We start from the raw sequence: 27,413 nt of genomic DNA, 5'->3' as shown, positions 1-27,413 counted from the left end.
AAAGTGGCATGGTGGCAAAGAAGCCCTGAACCACGCGCGCTGTGGAACGCCGCATGGTAAAGAGGGGTGGACGCGCATTCGTGTTTCCGTTTCCGGGGTGGGTGGCTTCATGTCACCGGTGTCGACCCGAGGTCTCGATGTGTTTCGATATCCCATACTGCCAAGACGAAATCCGCGGCACGCACACTCGCCCAAACCGCAGCTTCTGGCGTTCTGTCCATGGTTTTCGTCTCGTCGTCGAATGCTTGTCAGCGGCGCACCACAACAATCTCAGCTGTATGTACACTTGAACATCTGCTGCGCAAGAGAGGCGGCTTCCACCACAGCTACGCCCACCCTCCCAATGTGGCTGGACTGGTGTTCCACTTTTGAAGTTGTCTTGCGTTCTCCTGGCCGTCTGTTTTCTCCTTTCGCCTGGTCTAGGGGAAGAGAGAGCCTCTGAACCCTTTGGTTTGCTTACGTCGTCCGTTGTCCGTCTGTCTCTTGGCACGAAACATCCCGGTTACCCCGTCGATCGGCGTGTGTTTCGCAGGTGTTCTTGCTGCTTGCCCCTCCGTCTGCTGTCCATTTCGTCTTGCCTTGTGGGCAATCACGCCGTTCTGGCGGTTCTGCCACCGATTTGTTTTCTTTCCTGCATTGCTGCGATTTATTCCGAGCCTATTGCCCTCGCTGGGCTCTCAGCGACTCCAGTTCACTCCTACCCCGATTTTTTTTTGTGCCCGCGAAGATGTTGGAAGCCAAGCTCCAGCACGCCAGCGTCCTCCGCCGGCTGTTTGAGTCTATCAAGGACATGGTCAGCGACGTCAACCTGGACTGCGATGAAACTGGTCTCCGCCTTCAGGTGAGCATGAGTGCCGCGTTTTGGAAGACTGAGAGAAATGTTGTGGCCTGCAGAGTAGTCTGGAAATTCGGTTCCGGCAACGCACACCCGGTGTGGTTCCAACAAGATGGCAGCAAATGTGCACGATGCTTGCCTCGAGAAAGCGACACGAGTTCCCTTCATTATTTCCACGCAGTGTACTGTTCGTATTCATGAGGTCGAACCAGAAGCAGTTGTTCCTGTGTGCGCCGGGGTTTAGGGTAACTATCAGTAAGGCGACCGGGTTTTCTCGTCTAAGTTCCATGAATTAATTACACGACACAAGTAGATATTCATCTGTGTACAAGTTAACTGATTCACAGGTCGCACATATCTATGCCTGTAACTCGATATGGTAGGTGTGACTGTGCGTAAATTGTGCACACACACACACTTGAGTGCGTTCGTACATGAATGTATCTGCGAATACATCACTTACATTTCTCTGTAAATATGCACAAGCTTCTGTGGCTGTCCCATCATGTTTTGGAACGGTTTGTGTCAATTTTTGTATGCAGGCTATGGATTCCTCCCACGTCGCCCTGGTCGCTCTGAAGCTCGATGATGTTGGCTTCGTCCACTTCCGCTGCGACCGCGAACGGTCGCTTGGCCTCAACCTGGCTAGTGTGTGCAAAGTCTTCAAGCTCTGCAGCAACGCAGATTCTTGCAGCATTCAAAACGAGGAAGATTCCGACACTGTCACATTTGTCTTCGAGAACGAAGGTGGGTCTGATTTCTTTCGCTCAACCCCTCTGGGCTTGTGATGGGACGTCCAGTTACCGAAGTATACGGTCCTAAAACAAGGGGAGGTAGAAACGTTCGGGTCCCTATTTCTGGTCTGTAACGGACTGGAGCCTTCAAGCGAAAGATCGTCTTAAGGCTCGTGAGCTGGCAATCCACTGCCACAAGGGAAGAATCCAACGTCTCTCAGCCAAATAGAGGTCCGGTTTGACTGTGACTACGACAATTTTATGCCTGTGTTCTTCTCGATAGGTCTGAGCATATGTGAAAATACCGATGTCAAAAGCACCCCTCTTTATATATATATATATATATGGGTATGATAGAACACACAGTTCGGGGGACCTGTATCAGGAGTGGCGACACAAGGACGCCGTTTCTACGAGAATAGCACATGCATACAGACATTTTGTATAAGGAGGTACCAAAGATATCAGAGTAAAAGCATTGATTCATCCACGAAGTGACTTGTGTTCTGTCGTGTCACTTCTGTCTCACTCGTGTCTGTGTTGCCTGGTGTCCACATCCCGCTTTTGCTTTTTCGGTTTTATTCGTTTTTGACAGCTGACGAGAAGCTGTCGAGCTTCAGTCTGCGTTTGATGGCCATTGACCAAGATGCCTTGCGTGTCCCGGAAGATGAGACTGCCCACGACGTCACTGTTACCATGTCTGCTCGAGAGTTCGCAAATGTCGTCCGCATCATGGGCGAGTTTTCCGACAGCGTCAGAGTTGAGGTGGACAAACTGGGCGTCAAGTTTGTGACTCAAGGAGACCTCGGAGTCGGAGAGGTTCTGCTGAAGCCCAAGCCTTTTGCGAATGGCGACGACAGCGGAGTAGAGATTAAGGTTCGTACAGAAACAGACAAATTTCCGGCATGTTTTTGTGGTTCTTTGAGTTCTGCTCGAGTATGTTCGTCTCGCATCTGCAGGACGTTTTCCCCCTTCCTCTTGTCTGCCCTCCGTCCCGTCTATTCGTGTACTGTCCCCTGTACAGAGCTTCGGCCTTCTTGACTGGTTTCGTTCGAAGTGTTCCTGTTCCTGGCATCTCTGCGCACAAGGTTTCACTGCGGTCTCAATTGCAAACTCAACTGGCGTACTCTGGACTTGCATCAGGTTCTCTTATCCGCTGGCGCTTCTCTCGGCCTCAACCAGAGGCACACTGTCCTGTTGCACATATGTCGACTTTGTGAGCGAGTTTACGTCGTGGGCAGGTTTCAACCGTTTCACCTTGGAACAAAGAGTCAAACGAGAGGAAGCGTCCAAAGGGTGCTTCCCAAACAACTTCTTAATCGATTTTTTTGTGTCCACTCCACTCGTTTCCCCGCAGGTTAACTCTCCGGTGTGCCAGACGTATGCGGTGAAGTATTTGAACTATTTTGCAAAGGCGGCGTCGCTGAGCAGCTCTGTGACTCTGTCGCTGACAGATCAGAACCCAATCGAGGTCCGGTTTGACATTCTGGAACCTGCATCCGGTGGTACCGCCTCTGGCGACCGGGCTGGTGATGAGTCGCAGGGCGACGAGGGGCGAGCCCAGGGCAGGAGACAGGCGCAGCAGCCTCGCTCGTGCATCGGCCACGTGAAATTCTTCCTGGCCCCCAAGATGGACGACGATGCAATTGGAGGCGAGGAAGGAGGCAACGGCGAGTCCCGGGGCATGGACGACTCTATGATGGATGAGTGAGGCGTATGACGGAAGGCTCAATAAGTAAAGACGAGAGACAGTTGTCTGTGATACCGTCACTAAAGTAGGGGAATGTGCAATCGAGGCTCTCCGGCGTGGATGACGCAGAGGGACTGGGGGATCGCGAGGGAGGTAGCAAGGGAAATGTGGAGGAGTTCCGGGCGTGCTAGCACATTGATGTATGGGCATCCATGAGCGTGTACATGCTTCTAAAGGGGCGAGTCGCGCGTGACCTCAAGGTGCAGGATGACATCAAGCGGTGCGAGGGTTTAAGGGATTCGGGTCGAAAGCGACGGCAGGGAACACACTTGTTGGTTTTTCCCGGTACGGAAAGGTAACGTCCCAGGGGCGGTCGCTTGGAAGATATGGGAAAGTCTTGGCATCGATGGTTTCCTTCGAGGTGATCTGGTATCCGGAACCTGGGGTGGGGTACTTTTTCAAAGAGTGTGAAGCTCCCTCGGTTTTCACGCCTATACTACCGTGTCGGGCTGCTTCTAGTGTCGCCGTGGATCGTTTGTCTCGTCTTTCCTCACCGGGAAGGGCGCCGTTTGAAAAGGGGGGGACACACTCGAAACCCCCACAGTAAGGCGTGTCAACAAATGCAGACTCCTTATCTGTCACAGGAAAGTAAATCGTGGGAATTGCCAACGCAGGCACACACACATGTCGAGATACTTAAGGATGATCTTGCCAAACAAACCAGCGTCTCCCGCAGAGCTCTGTTCTCGACAGGCCCTAAAGGGAGATTGCGACGTAGGATCGGAGCACAGCATTCGCAAGTGTGGGAATTCTCGAGTTCAGTTTTTTGTTTCTCGGATACTGCATACGCCGTTTACAAAGTAGGGAAGCGGCAGCGACTTCCGCAATTTTCTTGGGGACCCGTCTGGTGCACATAAACTGCTAAAACCGTTCATTTGCCCCTGATTTTAATCACAGAACAAAACAGGAGAGCTGCGAGGGGTTGGCATCTGTGAGCCGCAACTTGAAGCCCTGCCGCAGCAATCCAGTGATGAGCTACGGTTTCAAGAAGCCGACAACAGGACTCCAGCTAAAGCGGTAGTTGCGTTGTTTGGCATCTCGAAATGAAGGGAACCACGGAGAACCTAAAGAAACGGAATCCATTCCGCGCGGCTTTCACGTCTTCTGTGTGTCTGATGGACTTGGGAGCTCGAGAAGTCCTAATTTGGAATGGGGCTCTACTAATTCATCCAGCGTGCTCATATATGCCTTTATCAGATCATGTCTTTGGTCACGCTGTTGTCTTGAACTATTTCGGAGGTGTCGGATGGAACCGTTTCTGCTCCGCCAGCTGCAGAAGCCGGCTGTGCACACTTTGAGCAAGTGCAGCGCCTGCATGGTAGTGAGTGCTCGTTTTAAACGCACGTTGGAAACACGCGACCGCCTTGTCTATTCGTTACAGATGCATAAACGTTTCCTGTTTACAACGACGCTCTTAATGATATATTCGTGAAGGAGCATCGAGCGTTACATTTAAATTGATACGGATTTATGGGCACGTGTACGTACGGATTTCCCGTGTCTTCTGGTTCCGGGAGTGTGTGTGGACGGGTCCGTTTCCTCGCGGATCATTCGACTGTCTATAACTTGAGGTACAAGGATAGAAACGTGTTTTTGAGGCATGCTCCTCATTCCCCTCCAGATAGCATGTGGACGGAAGCGACGAGACCGAGGCGCAACGCACTAGAAACGGCAGATGAGGCAACAAAAGCACGAATAGCAGCTCTTGTCTGCTGTAATGTGGACACTGACAGACATGAGCTCCGCCTAGGTTGAAACGGCATGCAAAAACGCTGAAAAACATAGGTTAACGGCGCCGCGAAGGAACCCGTGAAATTGTAAACATATAGACGCATGAGGTGAAGTAACAGTTCTAAGTCTTTCTGTATACTTCTTGCACGTCTACATGCCTGAAATGGGAAAGACTCCCGGCCACACATACCCTCGAGTGTATAGCTCTTTATGGCAGCCAACAACGCAAAAACGCTTTGCTGTCACCGGGTGAACTCTTGCTGAACTCATCTACATTCCCTATGTGCGGTCTAGACTTCCCCCCTGGTGGCACGCTGTAGCATCATGCACGCACATGTGGAACCGGGATCCCCAAAGGTGCATGTCGTGGAGCGCCCGGTTCTAGGTTCTCCACCTTGCAAGGGCAAAGAAAGCACGAAACGCGAGGGGACCGACAAAGAAAGGCGGCGCTGGGAATATCAGAAGAACGAACCGAAGCAGGGCTTTTGGGCCTCGCGAATGTGGCGGCCGTCTATACACCGACTTGCAGAAGAGGGGGAGACGTTTGAGGCAAAAGTTGTCCTGATCCCTGAGCCGTGCCTTCTCTCCCACATGCAGCGACTGTTACATCTGACGACACGCCCAGACACTGTGCTGACCTAGCGTCGGGTACGTTGCCACTTGGGCCTCACGCAGTTACAGCCCACACTTTGCCTGTTTTTCGCGCGCCTCTCTGGCCCTCAGGTTTACCCTGTGAAACCTCCGACGCCGGCCAGCGAGGCGCTGATGGCCGCCGCTGCAGCCTTGGCGGCTTCCGCAGCAGCCAGCACACCGGCAGGGAGGTTCTGTGGGTTATCTGGCGCGGCGGTAGGTGCCTCTTGGGCCTCCCTGGCCGCGAGAAGGGCCTTCTGGGCGACTGCCGCCTTAGCCGCTTCCACGACCGAAGCCAACCCGCCGCTCCGGCTTCCAACGGAGAAGCCGAAGGGCGACGGCAGGGGCGTCCCCATAGTAGCGTGGCCTGCGGGAAGGCCCGCCATCGCCTGCGACGGCTTGGATCCCTGGGGCTGCTCCATGTCTCGCACCTTCTGGGCCTCCTCGCCCTTCTTCTTTGCAGCCATGGCAGCGGCCGCTAGGGCCGCTGCAGCCGCGGCCGCCGCAGCCGCCGCCGGGGACATGCCCGGAACGCGACTGCTTTGGTTAAGGAACGACTGAGAGGGAGGCGGAGGCGGCGAGGAGTTGGACGAGCCGATCTTTGAGGCTGCGGCCTGAGCCGCTTGCTGCGCAGCTTCCAACATTGCTGCCGCCGCAGGGTTCTTCGCGGCCAGCGAGGCCTGGAAAGAAGAACCCGAAGCCTGTGCCGAGCTGTCTCCGAAGCCATCGCTGGGGCTTCCACTTGGAGGCGGAGGAGGCGGCGGCGGCGCCCCCGTCCCCATCGCCGGGGACATCCCTGGAGGCGGGCCCGCCAGGCCCACGCCCTGCCCGGCATCGCCCTGAGGGGTCAGATGCCCCCCAGGAGGCGGTGGCTGCGAGGCCACTAGCGGCTGGGCACCCCAGCCCATCAAGGGCGGTGGCGAAGGTTTCTGGGCCGAAGGGGAAGCGAAGGGAGCCGGCGATCCGTGCGGGTGCGGCGGAGCCGGCCGCTGACCAGGCGCAAGGTGAGACACGCCGAAGCTGCTCTCGGAGCCCATGTAACCTGGAGGCCCGCCTGTCCCCACTGCTCCTGGAGGACCTTGCGGAGGCCGGATCCCCGCTGGAGACCCAATGGGTCCACAGAAGCTCCCTGGGGCTTGCGCGGGGGCAGGGGGGCGCCCCATGGCGGGCGCCATACCGTACATGGGCGCCGGTGGTGCGGCGCCTGGAGGGGGCGCTCCGGGCATCGAAGGCATCGCCCTATCTCCTCCCATCGCCAGCGGTGGGCCCATCTGGGCTTGCTGGCGGGAGCCGGGGGGTGGAACCCCAGGCGCCCCTGGAGGCGTGGGCAGAAGGTGCGAGGGGCGCGCTGCTGTGCCCGGCGGGCCTGGCGGCGGGGGACCCACGCCGATGGGGTGAGGCCCCTGTGGGGTACCCGCTGGCATCGACCCCGAAGGCGGGTGCGGCGCCCCTGGAGCGCCCCAGGGCGCTGCGCCAGGAGGCGGCGGCTGCATGTAAGGCACGCCCCACGGAGATCCCCCAGGAGGCGACGGTCCGGTCATGCTTTGCGGGGTCTGCATCACTGACTGGTTCTGAAGGAGCACCTGTCGTGCCTCTTGTTCCTTTGCGTAGGCTGCCGCTGCTGCGGCCACGGGATCCAGTTCCTCCTCTTCCTTCGCGCCTTGTTCCTCCTCCTTCGGCGCGCCCCCCAGCACGGGAGGCGCAGCAATCACGCCGACCGGGAGGCCCAACGACTCCTTCACGCCTTCGCCCGGTCCGGCCTCCCCAGCGCCTTCTCTCTCCTCCTTCTGCGGCTTCGTTGGGTTCCCAGGGAGCGCCGCGCCTGCGCCGGCGCCAGCGAACATCGGCGGCTGGCCGGGGAACGGCGAGCCGGCGACGGCCGTTCCTGAGGGCGGCGGCACGCCTCCGTACACGAAGGCCGGCCGCACCGGATGATGCGGAGGCCCAGGGAACATTCCCGCAGCGCCGACTCCGGCGGGGTGCGCCAGTGGTGGCGGGTGACCCATTGGGGGCCCGGGGAGCCCCGGGTGAGACAGGGGCACGTTGCCCGCAGGTTGTTGAGGCGGGAAGGGCAGGCCGGGAGCGGTGCGTCCGTCCGTCCCCGGAGGCCGCATGAACAGCGCATGGCCGGGCGGGGCTGCTGGCCCAATCTTGGACACCGGAACGACGGCCCCGCGCCCCGGCGGGCCCGCGCCCTCGGCACCTCGCTCCCTCTCGCCCTCCTTCTCAGCCGCGAAGCCGCCCAAGTGCTGCGGGTTGTGACAGAAGGGACAGCAAAGCTGTTCGAGAGGGCAAGTCCCCTGAAGGAACTGTTGGCAGGGCCGGCAGACGCCTCGGGCGTGAAGCACGCGCGCAAAGTGCAGCTCGCTTGTGGGGTCGCTGTGGACTGGGTCATGGCAGTAGCCGCAGTTGTCGCTCTCTGGACAGCCGCCGTGGCCTGAGACATGTGCCTTGGCACAAGGCAGGCACACGTTGCGGTCATGTTCCCACTTGAGGTAGAAACTGGGACTCGAGCGGTCTCCGTGCTGCGGATGGTGGCACAGGAGACACTGAACGCCCCACGCGCAAGTCAGCCCTGGAACGAAGTGGTGGACACAGGGGCGACACACGCCCTGCTCGTGCTGCTCTCGAACCTTCTGCAGGCACGGCAGCCCCGTGCCATCAGCGTGCTGGCTCAGTCCCTGCTGCAGACAGTCGAGAGAGCGAGGGGCAGCAACACAAAAGGCACAGAGAACCGCGCAATTCACGACCGGTGGTATCATCCCGTTTCGTTCAATATGTCCATGAAAGCTGAACGCTGAATCTACTCAGCCGACGGCAATCAACTAAGCTTCCACCGACAGCATCTGTTAAGCGTCACTACTTCAAGCGATGCAGCGTAAACACTGAGTGGACGCCGGTCTCAATAAATCTTGATATATATATATATATATAATCCACCCTACTTCCCTAACCCCCAACAGGCCGCAAATGAGGAACGATACAACGCACGCGGAAATACGTTGCCACGTGATGACGTATCAAAGTGGACACCAGGACGCACTGTGAAGACTACGAAGACCACGATGAAAAAACTCAGGCAACAACGATGGAAATTATACGATGAAGACGAATTTAGTGAACGCCATGACGAAGCCTACAAAGACCATGACGAAGACTGAGGTGAAGATTCTGTAGGTGCAGTCAGTCGAGAGTCTGAATAGAAGTGACGCGTGCGTTTCCAGAGACACGATGCTTGTCTTACCACAGCGAGAGAGAGATGAGACGGATGATGGCAGTAGACACATCCCTGCTCGACTTTGTAGCACTGCCGGCCGGAGACGTAGAACTTGCACGGCAAGCAAAGTCCCTTCTCGTGCTTTCTTTGCTGTGCGGGGTCCGCAAACACAAAGTTCTCCAATCGGGTTGCGGGGTCGCCGGGGCGCAAAATGGCCGGGCCTGCATTCCCCTGTTCGCCCATGGCTCCCTGTGCAGTCGGCGAGCAGAGACTGGAGGGCGAGTGGAGACTATGGGGCGGCGACGCTAAGAGAGGAGCCGATGTGTCTTGCGGCGGAGCCTCCTCCATCTTTAGGGGTTCCGCAGGAGGCGACGCACGCTCGGGCGAAGGCTGTCGGCTCTGAATGCGCGAAGGCATGTCGTCGCGATGGTCTTCATGGTGACAGTACAGACAAGGCTGGTTCTTCTTCACTGCCGGGCACTCCGCATTCTTCGCGAAGTACTTCTTGCACGGGCGACACCAACCCTTCTCGTGGCGCTCCAGAGCGTACCTTTCCTGCTGCTCCTTCGAGTCGAGCTTCTTCGCCTCCTTCTTCTTCGGCTCGCCCTTCGCCTTCTCGCCCTTCGGCAAGTGATCGCTGTGGTGGCAGAAGGGACAGCTGTCTCCGCGCCGGCATCGGTCCTGCTTGTACTCCGAGCACGGCAGGCACGTCCCGGCCAGATGCTGTTTTAGGACCATCGGAGACAGCGCGGAGTTGCCTCCGCCAGGTTTTGTCTGTGACTTTGCCGACGGAGACAAAGACGCAGATCGACCTCGTGGACGGCTCTCTTCCTCGCCCTGCTGCCCCGCGCCTGCATCCACGCCGTCTCGGAGTGCCTGCAGCCCCGCGGAGGCTAGCGAAAGGAGCGAAGACGCCTCCAGCTCGGGTTCCTGAAAGACCCGGAAAGGGACAGAAAAACAAAGATCGAGGACAGCGCAAGAGAAGCAGAGTGAAAGATTCATGAAAAGGAACGACGGAGCCAACGCTGGGTCTCACTACCGAAAAATAACACTCTTGCGCGAATAGCGCATCCACGCGGACCACGCTCCGGGCGCGCAAAAACTAGAAGGGTCTTGTCCTGGGCATGAAAACGAGATCGATGCACGGTCACGTGACCGCGAGACGCAAGCGAACCGTGCAAGAAAGCTTTTTTCGCAAATGCATGCACAGACAGGCGAACAGCCACGTAAGAACGCGAGCCTAAACCGGACGAGGCACAACTTTGATGTCGCAGCAGGCATCAAAACCCAGCAGGGTGGCTTTCACAAATTTCATCCCACCTAGAACTGCACGCATTTCCAAAGGGCCGCCTCTTACCTCAACGCCTGGGCGGTTGTACATAGGGTCGTGTTCCGCATGGTGGCAGTAGGGACAGGTGGAGATTCGAAAGCACTCGAGGCCCTTGATGATCTGTCTGCAGGGTGTGCACCTTCCTCGCTCGTGAAGCCGCAGCATGGCTTTTTCTTGCGGATTCTGCTTGACGCTTCTGTCGCGTCTCTCGGCTCCCAGACGCCCAGAGCTCCGGTCTCGCTCCTGTCTCCTTTCGCCGCCGGGCACGTCGCTGGCCCTCTCGCGGTTAAGGGGCGACGGGCCCCGGGCCTTGTTTCGCTCGTCAGTGTCGCTCCTCGCGCCACCCTCGCGCTCCTGCGACCGCCGGCTCAGCGACCGTCGCCGGGACTTCCCGTCCACCACGCTGTCTCTCCGCTTCTCGCCCTTCGTGTCTTCGTCACGCTCGCGCCTGTCGCTCTTCTCTGACGCTGTCAGCGAGTGCGATGCCCGCGACCGAGACCGACTCACGGAGCCCAGTCCGAAGCGGGGCGCCGGGGGCCTCCAGCCCCGCCGAGGCGAGCCGCCTCGTCGCTGAAAAGAGAAGACAACACACAGACGGAATGAGAAGTTCGCGCAGCCGCGCAAAAAACGCAAGAGGAAGAAACGCACTATCGAGACGCACATAGAGGACACGCTGGAGCGCCACACCTCCGGAGAGCGTGTGTGACTCTTTAAGTACTGTGTAGCGGCCACTGGCTAGTTTTAGACGGAACGCAGCACGAACGAAACAGAACGAAAGTTTGCAGGATAGTCCGAATGTTATAAAACCAAAGAAGCACGAGATGGAAATCGCGTTTCCTCCAAACTCGAACCTAAGTTTTAAAGAACGAATGGAGCGAAGCGTCACTTGATTCCTACGAAGACCTGTGTACGACAAGGACAGCACAGACTGGTCAGATGGACACGCTTACCCTGGAATGAGGGGACGGCGACCTGCCTCGGCCCCCACTTCCGGGGCCTCTGCCGTCCATGTAGTCCCGAGACGAGCCTCCTCGCCCAGCGAGGCGAATGGAGATGCCTGGCGTCGACCCGTGAGGCCCGCCGAGGCCCCCGAAGCGGCGCGAACCTCCTTGGGGCGGGGAGCGCGACCGCGGACGCGGCCCAAGATTTGAGCACGCGCCAGCCTTCGGCTCCCGGGAGGTCTCCTCTGGGCCCGTGTAGGGCCTGCTGGAGCTCAGTCTCCCGCCTCGTCCTTCAGGCGAGAGGGACGATCCCTTCTCTCCTTTCTCCTTCTCGCCGGCCTCTCTGCCACGTCGTGACGACTGCGAAACTGACGCCTTTCTGCCTTCTCGGGAGGCTGATCTGTCGTCTCGGGTCCTCCCTCGGTCTAGTCCCGGGCCCTTGTCGTCGCCGTTCATGGGTGACCGTGAAAGCGAGCGACTGGTGCGGCGCCTGCGGCTGTCGCTGGAAAGGTCCTCGTCTCTTCTTCTTCTCTTTGGAGACCGTGAGCTGCCAGCTTCTCGGGCGCCACACGCCGACCTTCCTCGAGGAGACAGCGACCCCCGGCCGTACCCTCGTCGGTCCGCGCCTCTCTGTCCGCGCCGCTCATCGTCCTCGTCCCTTCTTCTGTCTCCGCGGGCGAAATCCGTGGGGAGGACCTCGATGCCCCCAGGGAAGGCCCCGCCGCTGGGCCCGGGTCGGATGATCAAAGGGCGCGGCGGGGACCGGCGGCCCCGGCGAACCGGAGACGAAGCCCGGCCGCCCGTCGGCCCCGGGGGCGAGCGCGGACGCAAAATGCGAAATGAGGACCCCGCCGGAGACGCGCACCTCTCCCGTGCCTCCTCGCCCCGTCCTGGAGAAGCGCCGCGGCGCCGCGGAGACCGCGAGCCCCTCGAGTCTTCGCGAGCTTTGTCTCTCTGCGGGATGTCGTCGTCTCGGCTGTCTCGCCCTGCGGCCCGGTCTCCCAGGAAAACGTCTAAGCGGCAGTTCCTCAGCGTCCGCCGGTGGAGCCTGTACTGCGCACTCTCCGCCTGTTGCTGAGATTGTAGATACACCACGGCGCGGGCGTCTGCGGGGAAGAGTTCCACCATGTCTATCGGGACGCGAATACCACAGCAGTCGCGGAGAAGGTCCGCTATCTCCGACCGCGATGGGGACGAAGGCAGATTCTCAATACGCAGACAAAAGGACGTCTGGCGTCGCCGGGCCGCCACCGGCGACTGAGGAGCGTGGTCGCGGTTTCGGTCGTCCATTCGCTTATGGTTTTCTCTCGAGTTGTCTTCGCTTCCGCGTCGAGGCCTGGGTCCCGCCTTGTCCTCCTCCCCGTCGCGTTCGCCTCGCCCTCCTCGCGAAACGAGAGGCGGAGGCGGCAACGGAAGGCGTCTAGGGGGCTTCTTCCCAGCTTCCTGGAACGACACACTCGCGGGTTCTCCTTTGTCGGTCTCGGGCGAGAGAGACGAGACGCGGTTTCTGCGGGTCTTGGTTCTCTCTTCTTCTCGAGTCGCGCTTCGCCTGGCCTCATTCTTCTGCGCACTTCCGCTTCTCTCTCTCCGGCCCACGGGCGGATTGTCACCGCGTCCGCTATCATCTTCTCGTCTGGGTTCATCTCGGTCGTCCTTCCCTCGCGGAGGTGACCGTCTTCCTCGCTCGCCAATGGAGTCGCTGCTTCTGTCTCTGCCTGTCTCTGGAAGCCTGAGGGAGTCGCTGGAGAGCCTTCGCCTGCCGGTAGGCGACTCTCGTCTCCTGGAGGTTTCCTCTCGCCCGCCACTGAAGCGGTCTTTCTCCCCCTCAGCTCTTCGCGAAGCTTCTGCGACGCTTCCTCCCCTCCTCTCCCCGCGTGGAAGCTCGTCCGCCTTCTCGCTGCCTCTCTCCCCCTTCTCTTCTCGCTCCTCTCTTCCCTCTCTCTCCTCTCTCTCTCGAACCGAGTAAAAAGAAGAGAGACTGCCCCGTTCCTGCTTTTCTTTCCCTTGGCCCGGAGAACGGCTGACTCTCCGCCGGCTGCGATCTTCGAGAGAGGCGACGGTGCCGCGCCGGGAGCCTTGTCGATCCTCGCGGCGCTCGCTGGAGTCGTCTCGGGACCTTTTGTCTCGCGGCAGTGGGCGAGACAGCGAGGACTCTCTCTCATCTGTCTCCCGCGCTTCGCGGTCTCTTCCGGCGCCGTTGTCTCGACTCGCGAACTCCTCGTCTCTCTCGCTCAGAACTCTTCTTCCCGGGTCTTCTCGTCTCCAGTCCTCTCCGCCCCGCCCACCACGGTCCCCCCTGGGCTCGTCGCGCCTGCCTTCGTCGCCGCGGTAGCCAAAGTGAGAGAAGCCTCCTTCCTCGCCTTCCTCGATGCGCCGACTCTCCCGCCGGACCTGTCGACCGCCTTCACTGCTCTCTCGCGACCGACCCCGCTTCCGGTCGTTCTCGCCTCGCGAACGAGCCTCCCTCTCGCCGCCTCTGTACGGCGACGGCGACCTGCGCTCGAAGCGGCGCTGCGACCCGTACGGCGGGGACAGCGGTCCTCGCGCGTCCCGCTGCGTCGAGGTCCTTCTGTCTCTTCCGACTCCTTCTCGGGAGTCTCTACGGCCCGACGCCCGCCGCCTGCTCGCGAGCTCGTCGTCGCGCTGCACGCTGTTCGCGCGGGGCAGGTCTCTCCCCGACTTCGGTTCTGGAGAGGCGCCTTCTCTGCGCACTCCGCCGCGGCTGGGGAAGATCTCCTCGCCCCTGCCGCGAGACGATGAAGAGCGCCACGGAGACCTCCTCTCCTCCCTGTCCCTGCTCGGCCACCGCGGCGATCCGCGCCGCCGGTCAGCGGCCTCCCGCGATATCCCTCGGGGGCTCCTGCGACCCGGACTGAAGTCGTCCATTCTTTGCTGGGAGAAGCACACAAACTCGGAAAAGAGGCCGGCGGCAATTGTTGCCTGCTGCTAGAAAAAGTCCGAGACACAAAAAACTGAAGGGTTTTGTGGCGCTGCCGCAGGCGACAGGTCAACCGGAGGTGTACATACACCGCACAGACCAGACCAGGCGCAAACAACTGGATGAGAAAAGAAACAGGACGCGAGCGCGGTTTCCACCCTTTGGTGTCAAGGTCGCAGACTTTGATTTGCAACTGTGACCTGAGACCGCAGATGTCCGACCGAATGTCGAGGGTGGCCGGAGGGGAGCACACCGTTCAGACTAGAAAGCAGAAGGACGATGGCAGTGCACTTCACGAAGCGTGGACAGAAGTGGAATGGGAGGCGGCAACGCATGCGCTCGATGGAGCAGAGAAGAGGCCCATTTTAAACCAGCCCATCCCAACGGAAACGAGGGGCAACGCAGGTTCGTAACCTCACACGAACAGCAGATGGCTGCGGGAATGCAATCCGTCAAGTGCATCAGAAGTGCGGTTGCTCTGGCTATTGCACTTGCAGTTCGTGCTGCGTGTACACAGAAGACCGTCTGGCTCGAAACCGCTGTCGTGGAGGAAGAACGCAACACGGAGTATTTTCCTTCAATAAGGAATCCCGCGTGGTTAAAAGGAAAGAGACATCGAAGGACTCCGTCGAGCACCTCTTCGAAGACGGTTCAAAACGGACCTGAAAGTGATCGCTTTTCCACTACGCAAGTGCCAATGTGGAACCGTCCAAAACCGTGTTCCGTTTTGTTGCCTTTCTAAGCGGTCGAGAAACTCGAGAGTCAGGAGTAGCACATGCAGGCGAAGGACGAGAAAGGGTCGACGAAGAAAATCGGTGGCGGAGTTGAGCACAAAACAACGGCGAAACGGTGAAAAATGAGCAGCAGGTGTCGGGAATGCGGGACGGTGCAAACGCGTTTAGCTCCAAAAATAGAAAGTCGCAAACAAGAAGAGGAAGCGGCTTTCCCTCAGAAAGCACGAACGAAGTAGGTAGCAGAGTCTCGCGGAACGGAAAAAAGCTGGAACGTCTGATTGATAGAAGCAGCAAAAGATTCGATGCCTCCGTCTACGAAAACGTCCATCCTCTCCAGTTGCTGAATGCCGCTTCAGTCACTCCTCGTCACCCACGGTGTGTTTCCACTCGCAGCGGGAAAAAGGAGGCCTGTAAGTAGCACAGGATCTCGGAAGGTTCACAAAAAACAGCTTCGGTATGGATCGTGTTTTGCTCCAGGGTGACCAGCACTCGGAGCACGCAAAACAGTTTGGTGAGAGTGAACAGGTTCCGAAATTGCCGCTGTTTGTTGTCTATGAGAAAAGAAAAGCGAGTTGGTGTACAGGCTCGACCGCCGCCGGCCTTCGCGACAAAAAGACCTTCTTTACACAACAACCGAAAAGAACTGCGGACGAGTGTGCAAGAAGGAATCAGGAAAAGCCCACAAACTTCCGCGGCTTTTCTCTTCACTGCAAAGTGCAACCCTTGAACAGCAAGCGACCGGAGGGGAGACGTCTCTGCTCTCTCCCCTCTCTCGTCCCCCCACTGTCACAACTTCTCCGAAACGGGGGGGAGGGGGGAGGAGGGCCGCCTCTCCTGCTCTGCAGATTTGACAAAAAAGTGGGGTGATACCAGTTGTAGTGTGGTGGGCGGGGTGGTATGCCCTCGTCCATGGCCTGTGGCGGCTTTTTGCCTGCAGGTTCTGTGCTTCCCTGCAGTTGTACATAGAAGGAATGTTGAAGTCTCGGACTGCCGTTCGAGCGCGTTGTTTCGTTCGATTTTCTACGCTATAGCTTACAATACATTTTATTTTTATGATCCCAAGCCGGTTTAATAAGACGAAGTGTTTGCGTGAAAGCTTCGGGACGCCAGATGAAGAGCGGAAGACCGCAGATTTAGAGGAAGAGGCGTAATGAGCACAAAAATTCTTTGTTCTCGGGACCGGTGTCAGCGGTATGGGTTTGGTCTAAATAGTCGCGGGGTGCAGTTGTGCAATGTGCCCCAGGCGGCTTCCAAGCCAAAGAAGTTCTCACGTGCAGCTTACGCCCGAGATCGTTGGTAGGGAAGTTTTTCTCCCTTAACTGGTCAAACGTGTCGCACTTTCAGTCTTTTATGCGGTGTGTTCCCCTGATTTTCGCTGTAACTCTGTTGGCGGCAGGCGTGTTGCTACGTTTCCGTAGGTGAGTTAAAGTTGTTAGTGTAGGGGTCTTGCTGGTGTGCCGCAAGAAATTTCACAGGATGAAACGTCTCCTTTGAGACCTCTCGTTTGGTTCCGGTACACGTACACAGATTCGACTGGAGATGTACTGCTCTCGGGCACACGACAGTGCATTTGACGGGGCAGTGGACTGTCCTCCGATGGTCGTATCACAACCACTGCAAATTTGTGCTTGTGGCCCTCAACAAATGACAGAAACGAAGCCTCGGTCGCGAAGTGCGCAGCGCCACTGTTCCAGAATTATAATCACGCACAGTGCTATCTTCAGCGTGCCGCTTCTTGAAAGTCCTGTCTCTGCATGACAGGAACAGGCAGCTTCTCACTCACTCCAGTCCTTTCACCGGTTAGATACAAGTACAGGAAAGGGTTTGTCTGTACGCACCCAAACGACCGATCGCGCACTTGCGCGTTCTGTTCGTATGTACCTACGTGCTTCGAGCTCGATGAGAGAGAGCCCGCGGACACCATAGAACGCACATCTCCACAGGACACGTGTTGTTCGCGCAACCGCTACCACGTTCAGTCTCGCCTGACGTTTTGTCGCACTTGTGGCTTCTCTTGTGATAATACTCTCATCCAACTCTCCCTTGGAACGCATTCCTACTGTTTACGAACTCCGGGGGCCTGTATACCCCGCGACACAAGTGCACATAAGCCTTTTGATATGGCTACGTAAATGGTGCGTAGGAATGAAGCCTGTGTTTTCTGGGGCCAGCTAATATTACTGCCCTGACAGTACCACTATGCGGAGCGGCACAGCACACGGATTGGTTTAAAGAAGTGCCCGACGAGACATTGGTGCATTTACCATCTGAAGTGGCCACGCACACACTGCAAACTGATGAAATCTGAGTCTTTTAACAGGGGTAACTTCCTAAATAGGTTACAGGCGACACACGTACCTTAGTGTGTTCCTATGAACGCTTTATTATGTGTGAAAATTCTCGGCCAAAGCTTGATAATCATGATCAGCTGTTTCAGTCATCCGCTTCACTCGGGTTAGTGTTCACCGGCTTACACTCAACATGTCAATGCTAGTCCACAATCGCGCTCTCGCACACGTCTTCGTCGCCTTGCAAGTTCTCGGAGCAAATGCGGGCAGGTGCGCCGTGCTCCATCTTGCTTCCGCTCGTTCTAAACTTGCTATGGGGAAAAAACCGGCAGACCTCCTGTGCCAGATATCAAGCAAGATCGATAAGCTCTCCACTTCATCGTAGAAACATTTCTCGACAAGCGGCCTCTTAATTATTATCGGCGGGCAGGAGTGGGGGAATAATGGGGTTCTGCTGTCTCGCGTTCACTGGCCGAGTACACAGTACGCTTCTGCCTGTTTCGCGACGGCCTCACTTTCCCTCGCTCGTTTATTCATGCCACTGATTCTCAGCGCAGCTCTCTGTAAGCGGATGCCCCGTGTCCGTTGTTCAGAATAGCTCACTTTAGCAATCTTGTGGATCAAATCAGTCGTATGTGGTCCACCTTCACCTAGTGGAAATCATTCTTTGGAATGGTATTATTGTTTGCCCTTTTGTGGAATCGGGTGTGAGATCAGAGACGAGTCTCATTGTCTCCCACTCTCTCAACGTGTGAGAGAGACACAAGGCAGGCGAGGGGTTCTCTTCTTACAGAAACTATCGCGTATCCAAGCTGTGCTCTGTAGCAGCATTAGTAAATGAAATGCCCCTGCCCATCTTGTTGTGATTGTGAGAATTGGGGACTCTTTCATTCACGGAAGATCCGTACTTTAAGAACCAAAGACCACAGGCCGTGGGCAAAGCGCAAGCCCACAGCGCTGAGTTTCGTAACTAAGCGCCGAGGCTACTAACTAGGCGTCGAAGCTCGTACTTATGCCAGGCGGGCGCGGCTGACAGAGTAGCTGACCTGCCATCGTATTTAGAATGAGAGTGTCTCGGTCACAATTGTCATTTTAGTGAGAACAGCTCAACACACTGTTTCGTCACCGATCCCTTCTCTCGGATACCTGAGCGTACCCGAACCCGCGGCCGGGTTCCGCCACTTGTTCTTGCTTACGGATTATGGGACAGCCGCTAAGTCACCCACTGGTCGATCTGGCGATGTTTCTTGTGCTTACAAAGGGAAGATGCGGCATCAAGAACGGTTCGACCTGCGAACGGGTGTGTTGTTGTGTATTGGACTCGTCGGGTGGAGTGGTTTTGTGGTGCAACATTGTGCCTGCTCCGACGGAGTTTTTTCTGTGCAGTCTCCAAGCGCACCCCAGCATGACATCTTGTGGGATGCTAGGAAAACACAGGACGAGTTACGTGCGTTCAACGGGGAATCTTCGGGAGAACTGGCAAAGGGTGCTGGAATTCGAGCTACAGAAGGTGAAGTATTCGCTGGAGGTAGGGCTGCAGCAGGCGTAATATCAGCTGAAATTCCAGCTGAAGAGGGTGGAGAAGCAGCCGCAAATCCAACTTCAGAGCGTGAAATAGAAGCTCCAGCTGCAGAGGATGAAGCAGAAGCTGAAATCTCGGACGCGAGTGGTGGCGTTGCAGTCACAAGTCCAGCTGCAGAAGAGGAGCGACTGTCTGCACGCAGTGCCAGTCGTCCGAGTGGCAGGCGCACGGGACCCGACGGAGTTCCTAGCACCCGGGGACTTGTATTCACTGCTGGTGGGAGTATTCTAGCGGCGGCTGTCATGATGTTGTTAAGTCGTCTTTCAAGGCAAAGATCTATACAAGTTTGGACTGTCTGGCGCGAAGAGCGACAGTCCTTGGGATTGTCCGTTGCATCAGACGCCTTAGTTGTCGCCAGCGCCCTCGTTGCTCTACTAGGTGGTAAACGCGTAGTCAAAGGCGTAATGCGGAAGCGAGAGGCTACTAGGCGAAGACGTAGAGACGAAATTCCTGGAGTTGAAATGCCAGCCAAGCGCAAACGACGGAGAAGTGAAGCTGAGGGTGCACGGGCCACTGAAGGTGTCAAAGTTTCGGAGCTTGTTGAAGATGAAACTCCGTCTCACGTCTCAGCCCCAACGGAACCAGGACGGACAGCAATCGCTGCAACAGCTGTGACAGGGGCAGCGGCCCTGGCAGGAAGTGTAGCACTGGTGTTGGGTTCTCGTCGATGGTTCAGGTACTATCACCAAGTCGAGGAAGAGTCCCGAAGGCTAGTGGCCGCCGGTGCTTTATTCACTGGTGCTTTGTTTGCTGCATACAAGCTATTTAAGCAAGTCAGGGCAAAATTAGCTGCAAGGAGGAAGAAGAGCACGAAGGCGTGAAATGCGAAGTCTGTGAGAACCGTATTAAATGTGACTCAATGTGGTGACGTGAACGAACAAATGTGCTGCTCGATTCAATTTGGCTGTCCTCTCGTATGCTGTTGAGCCTCATGTGGTAGAGAATTGGTGCGCTTGGAGCTCCATGTGCACACCTGGCCTTCAGTCTAGGGTGCAGCGTGTGATACTGGAGTTGTGTTGCCACAAGAAACTGTGCTACAGTTGCTTTTAACGAGGTAAGGTAGTGAAAGTTTGGTTGTACAGCTCTTGTCAATGGCCTGGTGTTTGCTCATCTGTTACTGGCAGTCTGGCAAAAAACACTAGAACTCGCAGAGTCGATCTCCCCAATAGGACCGTGGTCCATGTATGACTGGTCCGGGATACGATGAGTGGGATCGTTTTTTTAGGTTGGGACATAACGCAGTCGTCGCTTTTGCGAGTTTGGTCGGTGGTTAGCAATCTTTGTCGCTACGATGTTTCTGACAGAGGAAGCCAAAATTATGGGTACGAACAACTCTTCACTGGACCAGTGTGCACAACGATGAGATCGTGAGCGTCTCTTCCGCTGTTCAGATTCCGCGAATAGACGTTTCATGCGTCTACGTCGTCACTGTATGTTACGGCATAATCCATGGTACCGTCCGGGGGGGGGGGGAATAATTCAGTGTCGCACGCTAAACAAAGTGCCAGATATGTGCAAGTGTGCGTAGTGAGATGGCGTGTTTCTAAACACCCCCCTCGCTGGGGCCTTAGTTACGAAGCTGTTTGTGACCGGAAAAGAGTTTCTGACGGTCGTAGTTGTATTATTTGTAGGTGGGAAATGAGTCGACTCTACAGTTTGGCTGCAACAGCGCCTTACTGCATGCGGCAATAAAGGCTCATCAGTGGCCGTGAGAATACACGTCGAATGTTAGAGGTTTGCTGTGTTGATACTCAGGCATTTATGATAGAAGTGCCTGTAATAGAGGGAACCAGTTTCGCGAAGATTAAACAAGCAAGAATGAACGTGAGGAAAAGCTCCATATATGTAGAAAGTTCGAGATTTTCCCACACCGTCCCCAATTGGCCCTACTCCGCTACCGAAGCGTCGCGGGTAAGCTGGCCTTGTGTCGGATCTGTTTATGTGGAATCAGATCGTGCCAGCCCAGCAGAGTCAGTGTGATTCAAGACGAAGCGATCGTCCTAGACTAATTTACATTTTTCGACAAAAGACGCGACTTCAAAGCCACTTTGTGGCGGGCGTTCCGATCGGAGTATGATATCACGTTCACGATGAAATATGCTTCGATCCGAAGCCGCCGAGATCCCCACATTAGGCCCGTTCACCGTTTTCCCCCGTTCCGACTCTTTTACGCCCCTTTTTGCCTGTCCTGAGAGATCTTGGCATCCCGGCAAAGCGGTGGAACTCAACATCCTTGCAAATACGTGATAGGATTTCTCTTTTCACACTTTATTACACGGTGTAACTTCGTGAAGAAACTTCTTTTTGTGTGCCCCGAGAAGCACCGCAGAATGCCTAATAAGCGTGTGAGCAACCGTCGGGCAAGATGCCTTCGTTACGACGACTTCTTGATGCAACCGCCTTGGTTTTGCTGGGCGCGTTAACAACCGTCACGTGAAAGGAAAAGAAACTACAAACGACACGAAGGTAAGGGTTGACCAACCGTCTCTCACCGCCATGTGGCGAGGTCATCTGCCTCGGTGCTTTATTTGCTGTGCACATTCACCCTCTAATTATTTTAAAAATGAAGACCTCATGAAGCACCTCAGAAGCTTCACCCTAAAACGGATTACCACGCGTATCACCGTTTAACAGCACGCTTCGATAAACGCCGCACTCCCGCCGTTTTACGTTGTTGGCCACTGTCAGAAATTGACCACATAAACGTTCACGACGGGAAGTAAACCGAGGAACATTTCACCTCGAAGTATTTTCTCAGGGACCACGTTCTCGTTATTCTGAGGGAGCCGTTGTGGTCGTGGGAACGCTGATGATGAAACTGAACTGAAGCTCTCCACCGTTTCCTCCCAAATAACCCATGCAGACGGTGAGGCATTTGAGCACCGTGGAACGAGCAGGTGTTGCTGCAGCGGAGTACATCTGTATGAGAGATTATTCCCAAGGCTCCATGCTCACTAGGTTGACGCTGATAAGAGCATTACTAGGCAAAAACCTCCAGAAGGTGTCTTTTAACTTCTATTGAGGAACTACTCAGGGCGTCTCCTGCTTCGCTGCGTCAAACACAGTGTCACAACAGCGACAGCGGACGAGACAGCCCCCCTCTCTTGCTGGAACACAACAATCCACCCCATTTTCCCCTGTCCGTTGAAGTAAACGCTTGATGTGCAACAAACGGCATTTCCTTCGTCACTGAGACAACGGAGAAATGGCTCTTTAATGCCTGTACTAAGTGTGATTACTAGGCAGCCTTCTCCAGTGCCGTCCTCACTTTTCCCCATTCTTTGCTTTCTTCCCGACGACGGGTAATTTTTGGTTTGCCTGACTGTTTCTCGAGTCCCTACTTCCCCGTCCACCTCGTGGTGTGAATACGAACGTTCCCGCCGTTTCGTCGCTAGTGGATCCATGTGATACTTTCGGTTCATTTTCTGTTTCTCTCAAACACTCCGACACGACTCGCGAACCGAACACTGAGCGCCCGATGACGCGCACAGAGCCCCCGTCCATCCATTTTGCAACTTCCTGTGTACAAGCACCTGATGGAGTTCCAGGACTACCTAGGCCTCGCAGTCCTACAGTCTCCTGGAGCTCTATGGCATTCTGGCCATTCATCGAACCGGCTGTCGGCCTCCCACTCGAATCCACACAGTCACGATCGTAGACGTTGCGAGCAAGAGGCGACAAATAGGGCACGGAATGAACCGAGGCTGCCCCGCCTCCGCCCATCGTGTTCACAGAGTAGCTGTCACCGTTTTCGTCGATTCGTTCTTCCCCCATAGTGTCCCTCACAGAGCCTACACATGCGACAGCAGTCGCATCTCCGCCGTTCACTTCTGGCGTCTTCCCATCCGCAAAGAAAGAGGCATTGGGACTCGGCTCCGGGTGCGCGTGACCTGTGTAGACGGGAAGCCCAGCTTGGTGGGCTCCAGAGCGCGAGACAGTACTCAAAGAAGTTCGCAAAGAATCCCCAGGGGTCCCGACACCCCAAAAGGAGCTCGAGGGCAGCTCTGTCTCGAGCGACGCAAGCGAGCGATACGCCGTTAGACGCTGCCGCATGCGGCGAGCCATCTGGTGTCTCTTTCGGATGTCGTCACGAGTGGGACAGATGCAGAAAGCCAGTGCCCACAGAACAACGAAACTGAGCATGCTTCCTCGATCCAACCACCGCTGCCCGATCGTGGGACCCTCGCACTTCTGGCACTGGCAACAGACACCAGCAAGAGACAGCAGGGAACAGGCGAAATGAATGGACGGCCTAAAGGCAAATGATGGTGACAAACGGTGTCTACCAAGAAGGAACGGACACTGGGGTCGAAGGACGTGCCTTTACAGGTGGTCGCTAGACCATGGATTGCACTTACCGCAGTGAATGCAGAAACTCTCTGTGTACAGACGGTCCACGATGCAGAACTGTATAACTCGTATCGAGCACACGGAGACACTGCAGTACCTACGATACTGACAACGACTCCGAGTATAAGATAGTGACAACCAAGTTCTTGATCATCGCTGTACACGACCACCCCAGTGGATGGTTTAACCGCGCTGAAAGTGCAACACGGTTTCCAGAAGACACAAATCCTCTTGCTTCTCGGGCTGAGAGAGGCCTTGTTCCAGCCAAATGCTTGCACAAGGAGACACAGGCCGCTGACAATACAGTAGTCTCTCCACGCATTAAAGCTGCAAGAGCCACTGTGGCTCCAGACAAAAAAGCACACGGACCGGCAGCTAGAAGGGAGAGACCGAGAGCTGAGAGGTCACAGTTAAAAAACATAGAAAGTCGAATGGAAAAACAGAACCAAAACAAAGAACCCAGACACGCAGAGCAAAGGAAAAAAGCAAAACGAACAAGCTTACTGTCGCTTTCGGGATATGAGAGCAGACCATCCATATGATAGAGATCGTGAATCCGACGCCGTAGATGATGTACACGAGCATCTGGAGTGGAAGCTGTCTTGCTTCCTGCTTCACGGCCTCTTTCTCTGCCTCATTCATACTCTCCTCGCTGCCTCCTGTGGATCCTTCCCTCTCTGGCCCACTACGCTGTCCCGCCTCTGCCGCTCTGTCGCCGTCAGAGGCGCCGTGGCCGCGACCTGAGTCCGCTGCATGAGCGCCAAATCCTTCCGCTTCAGAAGCGTCTCCCGCGCGTATCTCGCCTGTCGCCTTCTGGTCCGCCAGGGAAGCAGGTGAGGAGTTCCGTGGCGGCGTGTCCATATTGATCACGGGCACTGAATGCATGTGGCGGTTCAGCGCTGTCGGAGCTAGCCCTCGGTAGAACAGGAAATAGATGGCAGCAATCTGATGAAGACAACCCAACGCAGCAGACAACAGGCCCTTTTACATGTCGCAAAAGAAGCCAAAAACACCGGAGCCGGAGACATGCGGGGCAGATATCCACGAAGTAACCTACGCATGAGAAACTAGCGGGAAGGAGACTCAGTCACGCATCTTATTCTCGCCTTCCCTCTCTCTCTCTGTGTTTTGGCGTCTTTTCTCCTCTGACGTCCGTCCCCTTCCACTGCCGCTGTCTCCTCGCGCCCGCTTCATCGGCCTCTGTCGGCTGTCGGGGTGCCTGGCTTGACACGTACCACGAAAACTGGCATGGTTGCGGCCAGCGTCAAGAAGGCCGAATATGAATAGGGGACAACCAGAGTTCGAATTTCTCGAGCCACAGCTTCTGCGATAGCCATCGGCTTCCCACGATGTCCTTCCGTTGCGCGTGCGGGATCGACGCTCCACTCCCTATCTAGCACACTAAATACAAGCGAAAGAAAGACAGATGGATAAGACAGGAGAAATGAACACGACAGCGAGGCAGGGAACAAGGAACGAATCGAACATGCATCCGAAATATGAAACTGAGACATCAGAGACCAGGTATGTGGAAATGGGAAAAACAAGTGCGCGAACGGAGACAGAACGCGACCGTGACGGTAGAAAGTGGGGTGGTAAATCAGGTGAAGAAACGAACAGAGGCGCTGAAGAAAATGGATCGGAGGAAGCTGAACATAAAACACAAGGGGATAAACGGAAGCGACTGCGCGAAAGACATTTGGGGGGTTCTTTGACCCGTCACAAGAATGCTTCTGCAGAAAGAGACGAACACTAAGCGATGTTATCAAGACCTACTACGACAGGACACGTGCCCACATGCATGGTGCCAGTAAACAGCCAACACGGATCATTTTCTGGATTCTTCTCCGGTATGCTACTATGTGCTCTATTCTGACTCCGTTCTTTGTCTGCTGTCACTCGAGACATCGCAACACCGTTATGTACCATTTGTTGCGAATGAGTGAACACCAAGAGAAAAACTGCGTCTAATCCATACAAGATGCCTCTCGTCTCTTTGTTCCCCACCCCCTCGCTACTTGGTTCCTTTTGCCCCAATGTCTCCGACTCTGTCCGTGACCAGAGCCTTTCCGTCTTGTCAGTCGTTCCTCTTGATGCAGCCTCTTTCCTCTCTCCTTTCGGCTTTCTGGATTCTCACCCCGACGCTGCCTTCATCTCACTGTCCACGCCCCCCCATTTCGCTCTTACTTGCTGTCGGCTTTCAAGAGGCTGCCCACCCAAAAGATGATGAAGGCTGTGAGCTGACTCATGATGAGAAGAATAAGGAGGCCAATAATAAAGACATCGTGAGGCACGACGTGCAGCCCGAGGCAGAAGCACCTCGACGACCCCGCCGTCCATTTGGCAGCGATTCCCCTCAGTCTCTCATGTACACTTGAGGGGGTCTCTTCCGTGTTTCTTCGCTCTGCAACGCGACCAGTTTCGGTGTCACATTGATTTCCAGAACCAGGAGACGCCGGAAAACATAGCCTCCACTGCGGGACAGGACGAGACCGCCGCGGGGACAGGCTCCTCCGCTCTGCACTCGACTGATCTGAAGAAGACACCTCAGCGGCGGTTCCTGAGGGTCCGTCGTGACATGAGAGCTGACCCATCTTGCCAAACAGCAGCAAGCCATCAAAGTAGTGGTGCTGCCGTCCACGAGATTAAGACAACTGCCGCACCAAACCACAACACTCTAAATACAGTAGCAATGCCAAAGGAAAGGCAAACAACGGCAACACAGGTGGTCCGTTCTCCCACCGGCGAATGTGCAGCAGAAGCGCACAAATCCACCCGGATGACGGGAAGACGAAATGGAGGGGTGACTATACCAAGAATGGAGATCAGCGGTACATACACGTTGCTGCATTTGAAAAAAAAGGGAGAACGCTTGAAAAACAGGGGAGTTTCACCATAGAAGATGCACGAGATGACGGAATCGGCACAGGACAAATAGACACTCTCGCAGTGTATGTACACCTCACAATACGCCTGTTTTGCTGACGCTAGCTCCACAAACAGCCGCCGCCGGCACTGTCAGCCCTCTAGAGTCACTTAAGAGGGACGTGGAAATTGATACAGAATCCCGATGCTTTTGCTCATAATGGGAGACATAAAACAGGGCACCCAATGACGGAAAAAAGTAGGGGGTAGTGGCATGTAATGACAAAGTCCGGAAAAAAAACGACAGTTCAAGGGTTGCAACTCCGATCCTTCCTCATAAAAAGGGGTGCAGGTTTTTCAAATATGATCGAGGAAAACAACAGATGTAACGGTGGGAAACAAGACCAGGTGAGCGTCGACTACACGAACTCGCCGATTTCCTAATTTTTTGTAACCGCGTCCGCGAAGAAGGGGAATGGTTCGGAACAGGTAGGAAAGGTGGTTAGAAACGATTATCAGAGCACCCGTAAAGAAGTGGAGAAGACAAAACAAAGACTATAGCAGAGAAATAAGAGAAGACGAATACGACGGAGCTAAAGAATCAAGAAAAAACAGTCTGAATGCCTTGCTCTCCTGGCCTTGATTGAGGCACCGCTACATTCGTGGTCCCGCACGGAGCGCTCCGGGAAACCGGACGCAGCAGGTCGAATTCCATCCCTGACTTAGAAATAGGAAACCCTTCGTCTTCCAAAGTAAAGGCATGGAGACTCTGGAATTTTACAGGCGAAATGAACAGCGGTCCCTGTTATCCTGAACCGTCGCACGAGATGCGAGACGCCGGACGGTGACCCCACCCCTCGGGAAGTCCCGTAGAAAAAGCGGCATCAAACGAGGGAGCTACTGCAAACGAAGTTCCTATGGCTAGCAGGAAAGTAAACGGAAGAGTAAAAGATGGCAGAGAGAAGCAAAAGTCACCAAAAGATCACGTGCCGTCCGCATCACTGAGAGGTTGTCGCGCCCCCCAACTGAGCACGAGCACGTCAGCCGCCCAGTCAGGCGAGATCTGGAAGCCGATGGAAGGGAAACAGGTAGCGGAACAGGCCTGAACTAAGAACGATAAGAACGCCAGACAGTGCATCTTTCTGCTTTTCTTCCACCTTCGTGAAAGTTCATTCCGACTCCTAGCCAAAGTCGTCGCTTTCCTGGAAAACCTAAGCATATAAGATCGACTACAGACGGACCTGCCTTGCCGCGCCTGCTTCAGACTCGACGCGTTCTCTTGCTGCTTGCAAATGTGCGAGAAACGTGTTCCGGCTGAGGAGAAACACCGAGACAGGCTGGAGAAAAAAAACACAGAGGTCCAGAACAAGAAGATTGTTCGGACTGAGAAGCAGAAATCTACCAGGTCACCCCGTTTCGGATTTGCAGTCTCTCCTCATTTTCAGCGAACCCGGACACAATACGCTGCTCGAGTGAGCGTCAAGAGCG

The 27,413-nt window shown here is 55.8% G+C and overlaps 4 protein-coding genes across 4 annotated transcripts; 2 read left to right on the top strand and 2 right to left on the bottom strand.

The window, feature by feature from the left end:
- The first annotated feature begins 166 nt into the window (after positions 1-166).
- Positions 167-4,895, top strand: PCNA1 (proliferating cell nuclear antigen PCNA1). Its single transcript, XM_002367072.2, has 4 exons — positions 167-841; positions 1,378-1,582; positions 2,165-2,445; positions 2,927-4,895. Exons 1-4 carry the CDS (start codon positions 728-730, stop codon positions 3,278-3,280), a joined length of 954 nt encoding a protein of 317 aa, XP_002367113.1. The 5' UTR covers positions 167-727; the 3' UTR covers positions 3,281-4,895.
- TGME49_247450 (hypothetical protein) lies at positions 4,094-15,479 on the bottom strand. The gene is made up of 4 exons (XM_002367071.2): positions 11,178-15,479; positions 10,255-10,797; positions 8,925-9,827; positions 4,094-8,364 (listed from the first exon to the last, which is right to left on the bottom strand). The coding sequence occupies exons 1-4, from the start codon at positions 14,052-14,054 to the stop codon at positions 5,776-5,778; spliced, it is 6,912 nt and encodes a 2,303-aa protein (XP_002367112.1). The 5' UTR covers positions 14,055-15,479; the 3' UTR covers positions 4,094-5,775.
- A 213-nt stretch (positions 15,480-15,692) lies between these two features.
- On the top strand, positions 15,693-21,694 carry TGME49_247440 (hypothetical protein). The gene has a single exon (XM_018780825.1). It carries the CDS (start codon positions 18,395-18,397, stop codon positions 19,529-19,531), a length of 1,137 nt encoding a protein of 378 aa, XP_018634963.1. The 5' UTR covers positions 15,693-18,394; the 3' UTR covers positions 19,532-21,694.
- TGME49_247420 (hypothetical protein) lies at positions 20,455-27,307 on the bottom strand. The gene is made up of 4 exons (XM_018780824.1): positions 25,248-27,307; positions 24,296-24,461; positions 23,565-24,005; positions 20,455-22,907 (listed from the first exon to the last, which is right to left on the bottom strand). Exons 1-4 carry the CDS (start codon positions 25,652-25,654, stop codon positions 21,975-21,977), a joined length of 1,947 nt encoding a protein of 648 aa, XP_018634962.1. The 5' UTR covers positions 25,655-27,307; the 3' UTR covers positions 20,455-21,974.
- Between the last annotated feature and the right edge of the window lie 106 nt (positions 27,308-27,413).

Source organism: Toxoplasma gondii, chromosome XII, assembly GCF_000006565.2.
Source record: "Toxoplasma gondii ME49 chromosome XII, whole genome shotgun sequence".
NCBI classification, from domain to species: Eukaryota; Apicomplexa; class Conoidasida; order Eucoccidiorida; family Sarcocystidae; genus Toxoplasma; species Toxoplasma gondii.
The sequence above is the reverse complement of the archived record's forward strand: the minus strand, read 5'-3'. Positions and strand labels throughout refer to the sequence as shown.

Coding starts and splice junctions, on each gene's coding strand:
- PCNA1 (XM_002367072.2), top strand. CDS start 728: ATGTTGGAAGCCAAGCTCCAGCACGCCAGCGTCCTCCGCCGGCTGTTT. Junction 842..1,377: donor AAACTGGTCTCCGCCTTCAG/GTGAGCATGAGT, acceptor TTTTGTATGCAG/GCTATGGATTCCTCCCACGT. Junction 1,583..2,164: donor ATTTGTCTTCGAGAACGAAG/GTGGGTCTGATT, acceptor CGTTTTTGACAG/CTGACGAGAAGCTGTCGAGC.
- TGME49_247450 (XM_002367071.2), bottom strand. CDS start 14,054: ATGGACGACTTCAGTCCGGGTCGCAGGAGCCCCCGAGGGATATCGCGG. Junction 10,798..11,177: donor CGCCGTCCCCTCATTCCAGG/GTAAGCGTGTCC, acceptor TTCTCTTTTCAG/CGACGAGGCGGCTCGCCTCG. Junction 8,365..8,924: donor CTCATCTCTCTCTCGCTGTG/GTAAGACAAGCA, acceptor GACTGTCTGCAG/CAGGGACTGAGCCAGCACGC.
- TGME49_247440 (XM_018780825.1), top strand. CDS start 18,395: ATGCGGCATCAAGAACGGTTCGACCTGCGAACGGGTGTGTTGTTGTGT.
- TGME49_247420 (XM_018780824.1), bottom strand. CDS start 25,654: ATGGGTCAGCTCTCATGTCACGACGGACCCTCAGGAACCGCCGCTGAG. Junction 24,462..25,247: donor CTCTTGAAAGCCGACAGCAA/GTAAGAGCGAAA, acceptor GCTTGTATTTAG/TGTGCTAGATAGGGAGTGGA. Junction 22,908..23,564: donor CTCATATCCCGAAAGCGACA/GTAAGCTTGTTC, acceptor GTCTGTTGCCAG/TGCCAGAAGTGCGAGGGTCC.